The sequence below is a fragment of the Castanea sativa genome, chromosome 6, assembly GCF_040712315.1.
Source record: "Castanea sativa cultivar Marrone di Chiusa Pesio chromosome 6, ASM4071231v1".
In the NCBI taxonomy this organism is placed as follows: domain Eukaryota; kingdom Viridiplantae; phylum Streptophyta; class Magnoliopsida; order Fagales; family Fagaceae; genus Castanea; species Castanea sativa.
Genome location: NC_134018.1, coordinates 36,706,828 through 36,716,055, shown reverse-complemented (window position 1 = coordinate 36,716,055; position 9,228 = coordinate 36,706,828). Strand labels below are relative to the sequence as shown.

General features: G+C 32.9%; 1 protein-coding gene across 1 annotated transcript; it reads left to right on the top strand.

Moving 5' to 3' along the window:
* Window positions 1-5,503: 5,503 nt before the first annotated feature.
* Window positions 5,504-9,171, top strand: LOC142639095 (E3 ubiquitin-protein ligase RMA1H1-like). Its single transcript, XM_075813200.1, has 2 exons — window positions 5,504-5,656; window positions 8,209-9,171. The coding sequence occupies exon 2, from the start codon at window positions 8,249-8,251 to the stop codon at window positions 9,014-9,016; it is 768 nt and encodes a 255-aa protein (XP_075669315.1). The 5' UTR covers window positions 5,504-5,656; window positions 8,209-8,248; the 3' UTR covers window positions 9,017-9,171.
* The last annotated feature ends 57 nt before the right edge of the window (window positions 9,172-9,228 follow it).

Here is a 9,228-nt window from a genome sequence, read left to right as displayed (position 1 = left end):
GCTGCCAACCGAAGTTGATTAATTAAGACATCAATTCATCAAGTTTAGAAGTTGGCTCAATAGTATGCCACTATTCGCATATGCAGTTATAAACATGTATAAAGTTGTATGCAACAGACGGACCGAAAGGGGAAAAAGAGGGAGAGAGACATTCTAGCCCTACCAGTGTCCTTGTGGTGGAATGCCGAGAGAGAGAGAGTAAAGGAAAAATGCATTATTTACTGAGATGGTCTAGTGGTAGAAAGTCCTCGTGTCCACCTTACAAGTCCGAGATTGTGGGTATGAGAAATGACAAGTTCTACTATTACATGGGCAGTCTCATGCCATTCATGAATAAAAATTAAGTGGGCTGTGTTAAGAATCCCTATAGGTATATAAATAAGAATTGTCGTAATATTACATTTAGTTAGTCAGTTATATTTCCAAACATGTTAATCACATTTAATATATAATGGAATTATTAATGTACATGGAACAATAAGACCTTTAGGATAAGGCCATGTGGGTCAATAGAATAGTTTTATAGTTCTATAAATACCTACTTGTAATCACATTTTCATCATTGAAGAATAAACCAATTTCTTAATCTATTTCTTTCTGATTATCTCAAATTAAGTCAATTTTTCCACCATTCACGTACACTCCCTCTACAATTCCTATCTAGAGCATCCACATTGGTAGAGCCATACATTTAGCAATATGACTTTGCAAAAAGCTACTTTATCTATCTTACATTCTCACTTTACAAAACACATAATATCAGTAGTTTTATTTTAGCTTTCAACATAATAAAATAATATAAACAACACAATAAACTAATATTTTTACTACAATAAAATAATATATTCACTACAAAGCAATATGAACACGTGAATAAAATAATATATTTAATATAAAGCAGTGTAAATACACAATTTAATAATTTTTTTTTTCACCTATGAGCTATAGTGTAGCTATAGAGCCAAATTATTTGGTTTTGCCTCTACCAATGTAGCCATTAATTTGTATTTGATAATGCTAAAAATAACAATATATAACTTTTTGGCACCACTAATACTAATGCTCTTAAGAACTTCCTAAGAGTAATCGCATCAGTGAGTGTATAATTTCTGTCTATTTTGCACACAAAAAAAACACATTTTTTCTATTTTGTACACCCACTTTTACAAAACAGCCACATTAGTCTATCTATTCTAAACATTTATACAATAAAATATTCATTTTTTATACTATCATCTCTCTCACAGACCTAACACAACCCGCTCAGCCACCATCATCAACCCACCCAGCCACCCAACCACCATCATCAAGCAGCCAGCCTCTATCATCAACCCATTCAACCACTATCATCAAGCTACTAGCTTCCACCACCAACCCACCCAAATACCCATTCAACCCAGCCACCACCAATGAAATCCAAATACCCGTTCAACCTAGCTACCATCCATGAAATCCAAATATTCATCAAACCCAGCCACTGTGCAACAAGATCGATGCCTCTCAACATCCGGCCATGGAAGTTGCGTCAAAGCCCAAGTGCGTCTAAACCACATACCCATTCAACCCAGCTCTGATTGACGCCTTCAACATTGCACCCCAGGTGCGTCAAAGCCCACGATGCATAACCCTGTTGATTTGTGGGTCTGACCATGGAAGAGGAAGCTTATGAGATGAGAGAAAGAGAGAGCTAAGAGGGTTGATGACATGATGCAAAGAGAGAAAAAATGAAAAAAAAAAAAAGAGAATAAAAAAATGCACGGTTACTGTAGCAATTTTGTATATTTGCGCAATTTTGTATATTTGCACACTTTTGCAAGGACTGATGTGATTTTTTTGGTTAGAATATGTAAAATTAAACACTTTTTTGTATTTTGCAAACTTTTACAACTACTAATGCGGTTGCTCTAACCAGCTGAAGTCCGGCATCAATAACCACACATAGGGGCTACTTTTTTTTTATCTTAAAAAATAATAATGAAGGGAAAATGATAAATATTGAGAATAGTATAGGTTTTTATTTATTTATATATTAGATACAACGGTACAGATGATAGATCTCTTATTTATTGCACTATAATAAATGGTGTTTAAAGGAGAAAAAAATAGTCACGATTCTCGTCTGCAGTTAAACGATCCTGTCAAGTGTCAATTCCATTAAGAACCTTCGAGTGCTTGATGAAAAAGGAAATCCAAATATATATATATATATTTAATTTTTTTAAATTTTTATAGGACACGTGTTCGTACAAATTGGCCAATTCTAGAAACCCAGAAATTAATTGAGCAGCGTGGATTGTGTTTTGGTCCACGGGAAATTATTACGATAGTAATATAAATGCGTATTTTTTTATCACATGAATAATTAATTTTATTAATTAAATTTATGATAAGAGTCACTGTTAATACGAGAAGGAGAAATATATATTTATGGTTATATAATAATTTTTCTTATCACAGTTGGTGATTTTATTTCTCGGAGGCAAATAATTATTTTCAACTATATGAGATGACAATAGCAATAGGAATGTCCAAATCAGTTTAGCCCTAACGCCTTCCCAAGCTAAATCGACGTATAAACCACTTTTCCATAAACACGGAATGGCTGCAAATTCATATATATTTGATGCCCAAAATTGCCTTTTATATTTATTTTCTTAAAAAAAATTATTTTATTTAGTTTACTTGTTTATCTAAAATTTTTATTTTTTAAATCTCACTTCTTTATATTTTCTATCGTTTGTCTCAAATTTTTTTTTTTTATCAATTTTTAGAAAATAAACTTTTCAACCAAAAAAAAAAAAAAAACTAATTCCATCACTAAGAACTGCGAATGGAATCAAATTTTATTTTAGTAGCTTAAGCATTTTCTATTTGCTAATGTTCGTAATAATTAGTCCATATTGTGGACAGAGATACAAACATTGAATTGATGTCTAAAAAGACTGTACATCATAGAATTTTGTTACAAGAAATAACCTAGAAAATTAACCGTATTATAAATGTATTAGGATTAGTTTACTTGTTACTTTTTGCAAGTATAGTCAAATGACTTCTTTTACAAGTTTATGACTACAATAGGCGTAGGATCAAATGGGTCTAACATTCTCCTCAGACTCGTGGCAAATCTAAGACAACTTTGAGTATGGGAAGAAGGCCGTGTGAAAGCGATTTGAGCTTTGAAGCAAGCAACTTGGTGAAGATATGAACAAAAAGTGGCTATCAGATTATTTGGAGAAAGCTTTATATCTCACGTTTAAGCAAATAAGCTAAACAGACACTACACTAGTAGACTGTCCTCCAATTGTTCACTAGCTTATTTAACTTAACCTGTTGCACTTCTAATTATTAGACAAGTATTTTACACATTTAAACGCTTTTTAAATTTTAATTTTTTTTGTTAATGAAAACTTATAATATATATTATTTTAAGAAAGGTGGTCAATGTCTAATTTATTGGAAATGAATATGATGTAATTTGAAACCACTAAGTCTAGTACTAGAAAAATTTTCAAATTTGTTGATGTGATTTGTATTAATGATGCAATTAATCACTATATGACTTGATCCACAAACACTTGCGATAAAGGGTAATAAAAATGTCTACCGCACACTCTTGGTGCAATGGTCACTTCACAAGTATAAGTGATTGTGGAGTGTGGGGGGTAAAGACCGGAGTTCAAGTCTCTAAGAGAAATCTACACACACATATACACTTAGATTAAGGTAGACTAAAATTTATATCTTGTATAAGTAAAAAGGTTAATAAAAACAAAGAATTGCTAAGGGTGTGTTGATCTACTTATGCTTTCGTTGAAGATTTATACCTCCTTTTGTACTCATTAGGACAGTAGATTACTCTGTCATTGTAGCCTCGATTTTAAATTTGAATTGTAATATCGCCTTCTATTTTAAAGGATATCCTATGATGGTGGGGATAGGGTCCAAAGATCTTGATGGTGGTAGATCAAGTTTAAAAATGCTCACGCACAAGATAAGTGGGCTTTTGTTACTTTCTTGCCTAGTAGAGCTCAGTTGTCTTGAGCTCTTCGTGCTTTGACTGACCTACCACATTATCATATTTGAGATGTAGAATGATCAAATTTAATTTGTTGAGGTGACATTATCGTCTTAACAATCAAATCATATACTATATAAAAAAAAGTTAGTAAATAGAATCATGGTTATGCAAAGTGCCCATAGTTACTTTGCAACAAAGTTTCTACAATTATTAATTACCGTAAATTAAACTATATTACTAATAATAATTTACTCTACATAATACTCTATTATTTAAGTTTGAAGAAATTTTAGATTCTACTTTAAAATTCTATTACCAAAAGTTTCAAAGTAATATACAAATTGAGTTCTAGAAGCCATGGTTACCCAAAGTGACTATCTTTACTTTGCAACAGATATTGTTTATTGTAAATTAAACTTTATTACCAATAATTTACTCTACATAAAATTGTATTATTTAAGTTATTAAAAATTAAAAATTCTACTTAAACTAAAATAATATTTTCAAAAGTTTCAAAGTAATACATTCTCATTAATTAATTATTAAGATAAGTCATCGTAGGTTAAATTTTATTATGTTTACTCTACATAAAATTTTTAAATAAGTTTTGCATCACAGGAGCATAATAATATATAATATAAATATAATAAAAGTGTCATACTAGTGGGTGCCTTTATAGTAATGATTAACAATTAATTTAAAGAAAATTTTAATACTAATTTTATGAGAAATAGAAAAAAAAAATTGTCAAAATATTAATTTTTTTTCTTTTCCCATTAAAATTTCTTTAAATGAATTATTAACCATTGCTGATTAATAAAAAAAAAAAAGTATTTTTGGACAAAAATAAATTGTGCTTACTCTTCTCACAATTATAATAAATCTCACTAAATTTAATGAGTAGACTCCACCTTAAATATGAGAGAAGGGATCATTCTTCTGTGTTTTCGAGAGCATCTAAGAATGATTTAGATGCTCATAAAAGTGATATTACTGTCGTTAAAGTGTATTATTGTGACAAAAATATAAGGTGGTTATTAAAAAAAGGATAAGGGAGAAGTAATTGTGCCACGTCAAGAGCAGAGCGAGAGAGAGGGAGAAGGGCTGTGACGTGTGGCCATGTGTGTGTGGAAGAAGCAGAGGCAGAGAATGTGAGAACGAGGAAGTGCAATGTTTATCATCGTAATATAAATAAAGATTTCTAGAAACTATAAATTCATCAAATAAATAAATAAATAGAGATTTCTAGAAACTATAAATTCATCAAATAAATAAATAACAATAAAAGAAAGCTAAACAGTGGGTTTGTCATTTGTGTCGTGGTCTTTCTCTTTTCTGTTATAAATTATAAAAAAAAAAAATATTAGTAAAAAAATAATAATAATAAAAAGAAATAATATAGACGAGTAGTAGTGACTTGTGTAGTAGTAGTAGTAGTATTTACAATTTATAAATAGCTAGTGCTCTTCTCGCCAATACCTCCCTACATCTCATATTCATTCACTCTCTCCTCACCTTTCACCCAATTCCCACGCAACTTCTCTCTCTCTCTCTCTCACATTCGCCATTGGCACAAAAAGCTATAGCTAGATAGCCTCAAAGGCATATATCACAAACAATAACCAGTCTCTACCATTGGTACGTTTCACAATCTTTCTCTCTCTCTCTCTCTCTCTCTCTCTCTCTCTTGTTTTCTATGTATTTCTTTAGAAAATCTAATGAGGTTAGATCTGTCTATGAAATCCTTTTGATTTCCTTTTCTATTTCTCTCTGTTTGTCTCTGGGTTTAAGCTTAAATAAAATAAAACCTCTGTGTCTTTTCTTCTTGAATGGGTCAAATGGACAATCTGATTCTTTGGTTTACTCATAAGTGTTCCCCCTCCAAATTCAGTTAACCAAGCTTTGTTGCTGAATCTTTAAGTACACTTCTTAACATTCAATTTTTTAAAATGATTTTTCGGATCCGGGGTTTGTATCTTTCCTATAAGTTTATATCATTATTTTAAGTTTCCTATGGTTGTGTTTGTTTCAATGGAACGTTGAAGGAAATTACTTTGTTGGGAATTTTTTTTACACTCCAAACCGTGAGTATTGTGTGTGTGTGTGTGTGTATGTGTGTAACTTGTCGGCCAGGTTTTAAGGATAATGTCTCATTAGGCTAGGAATTCTTATTGCTAGTTTCTTTGTTATGGTTCAAAGAACCAGGGCGTGGGTTTTTATAGAATATAAAACCTCGAGAAATTTAAAAAAAAAAAAAAAGATTTTGCTATCTGGGTTTGTTCTGGTTTCTGCTATATTTTCCTTTAATGATTTAAAGAGTTAATTTTTACCCCAAAAAAAAAAAAAAAAATCGAAGTGATTTCTGCTATATTTCAAGTCTATGGCAGGTTGCCTTGTTTTTCATGTTTCCATAAAAGTAATTTAAATGCTGTGCTAGAATCCTTTGGTTTGTCATTTGTCTTTAGTCGTCCTTGTCACTTGGAATTTCTTGCTATTATAGGCGATTCCTAAGAACTTTTTGCTCTGCTTATGCATAAGGACTTGTATATGTGCATGCATGTATATAAAGGTGTACAACTTAGGAAGATTAGGAGCTTTTGTTGTTCTTGTTATTTGTCTCCTTGATTATAGCTATAGGCAGCTATAGAGGCACTCGTAGAAGTTTGTTCTTCACTAGTTGAGGATCTAGTGCCTTGCTTAGGAATTGGACTCATACCCAGCTTTACGTGCTCTATTAAGTCTCAAAGTCACATGATTTGATGCAGAATATGAGACTTGCATCTCTACTGGCACGCATAAAAGGTTTGAGATCTTAGTTTTGTGATATAGGATCACAAATTCTGTTAAATGTTTAGATTTAGTCATCTTCCTTGTATACATGACAGTTGGGAATGTTATAAGTGTTCAATATTTGTTATTTTCTGTTGTGTTATGAAGTCTGAAATAGTAGATATTATTGGGTCAATGATTAAATTGGTTCCTCTGTAAACCTAGATCTCTATTGCTTAATAAAGTTTATTGTTTAAAGCTCATAAGTCTTCCTAATGAGACCTTTATTTCTTGCAAAGGTGATTTTGCAGCTAGTTTTGAACTAGCAAATTAAATTATGTCAAGCTTTTAGATCGCTGTTAGGTGGCCCACTCATTGAATTGAAAGATGAATTGGGCAGTAGTTGGATGAGAGTTGAGCTCGTCAAGTTTATGTTGGAGGGTTTTATAAAAATGGTTAGAGGACCTCATGTTTAGGCTATTTCTTACCTGCCAAAAACTGTCAGGCTCACTTGATCCAAAGAGAAGACACAGGAAATTGTTTGCTGTATGCTTAAACAGAATAATAAATTTTCAAAAAAAAAAAAAGAGGTATTGCTGTTGTTTCAATCGTGTTGGGATATTTTTTTTTTATGTTTATAGAAGTTTAATCTATCTACCCCACCTGCTCCCCTCTCCTTATTTACCTAAAAAAAATATTAATTAATTATGGTATCTGGGACTTAAACCGTGATTGAATCGCTACGGAAGCTTTTCTAGAAGGCCATCCTCCAATTAATTTCCTCTAGTCTTTTAATACTAATGAACTCGCTTTCCTGGAGATTGGATTCTTAGAATATTAAAAGCAATATAGAGTAGTTTTATGGATGAAAACTTTCTAGAAGAACCAATTGCTGATTGCTTCAATCTCCAATTTTCTGCCTCTCTGCCATTTCTCATCAATGCATAATTTATTGCAATTTGATTAGATTTAACTCAGTGGGCCTCATGCATTCATTATTTATTCTAACTTGCCCTTTGGTGGATGGAGACTTGAGTTTCTTTTTGCCCTTCGGATGTTTTTTTTTTGCTGAATTGCCCTTTGGATGTTAAGAATAAACATACGGGTCTGATTTCATGCGTTGGTAGTTGTATAGATTACAGTTGATGTGCTTTTGGTTGCCGCTGGAATACTGTTCCGTGTTTGAGTTTCCTGCCCGGAAATGTTAAAGAGTGCCATAACAAGAGTCGTTTAGTGGGGTCTAATGTTTTCTTCAATTGATTTGTCAGCATCTAGAAAGTTTGTATGTGTGAGATATCAATAACTAAAAGTGGTTTGAGATATCTCTACTTTTTTAAATGTGAATTTTCTTCATTAAACATACTACTGATCTGCAATTAAATGTATGTGTTACTAACGTTGTTTTTGCTTATGTATCTCAGATTTAGGCATCAAAGGAAAACGCAATTGTGCAACAGATAAATGGCCATAGAACAGTACTTTGAGGAGACCATGACTCAAACTGATTCCTTTGGCGAAGATAAGTGGAAATCTGTCTCGGATACAATCCCAGAGTCAGAAAATAATGCTTCCAGTGGCTTTGACTGCAGCATCTGTCTTGAACTTGTGCAAGATCCAGTGGTTACACTCTGTGGTCACCTTTACTGTTGGCCTTGCCTTTACAAGTGGCTTCATTCCCAGAATGCATCCACTGAAAACGAAGAGCAGCAACAGCAGTGTCCCGTATGCAAAGCTGAAATCTCTCAATCTTCCCTAGTCCCACTTTATGGGAAGGGCCAAACCACAAAGCTTTCTAAAACCAAGGTCCCCCAGCTTGGTATAGCCATACCTCGAAGACCTCTTGGTCCTGCTTGTTGGGTTGGTACACCAAGATCAACCAGCCCAACAAGAAGTCCCCAACAAACTCAGCAACTTTATAATGGGAATTATTCATATCAATCTCAACTATACCAACCCAACTCAGGCAGTTATTCTACTTCACCCATGACTTACCCAGGTGGTACGGTGACAAATTTGCTTGATCCAATGATCGGTGTGTTCGGGGAAATGGTTTATGCAAGGGTGTTTGGAAACACCATGACAAATTTATATACCTATCCAAATTCATACAATCTTGCAGGGAGCAATAGTCCAAGGGTCAGAAGGCATGTAATGCAGGCTGATAGGTCACTCAACAGAATCTGTTTTTTCCTCTTCTGTTGCTTAATTCTGTGTCTACTTTTGTTCTGAGTCTCTTGCTTTCCCCGTTGTATACCTGTAAAAAAAAAATACGAATATCTGAGATGAACGATATGCTTATTCAGCCGGATGTAGTAGTTGTTAGAGATGTTGCATTTCCAGAGCTGCAATATATGTGATTACGGGTCTTTTTCTGTGCTTTATAATATACTCCTAGCTCTTTGGTGCACGTCTAAATACTAACTTAACCAAATTGTTTAATC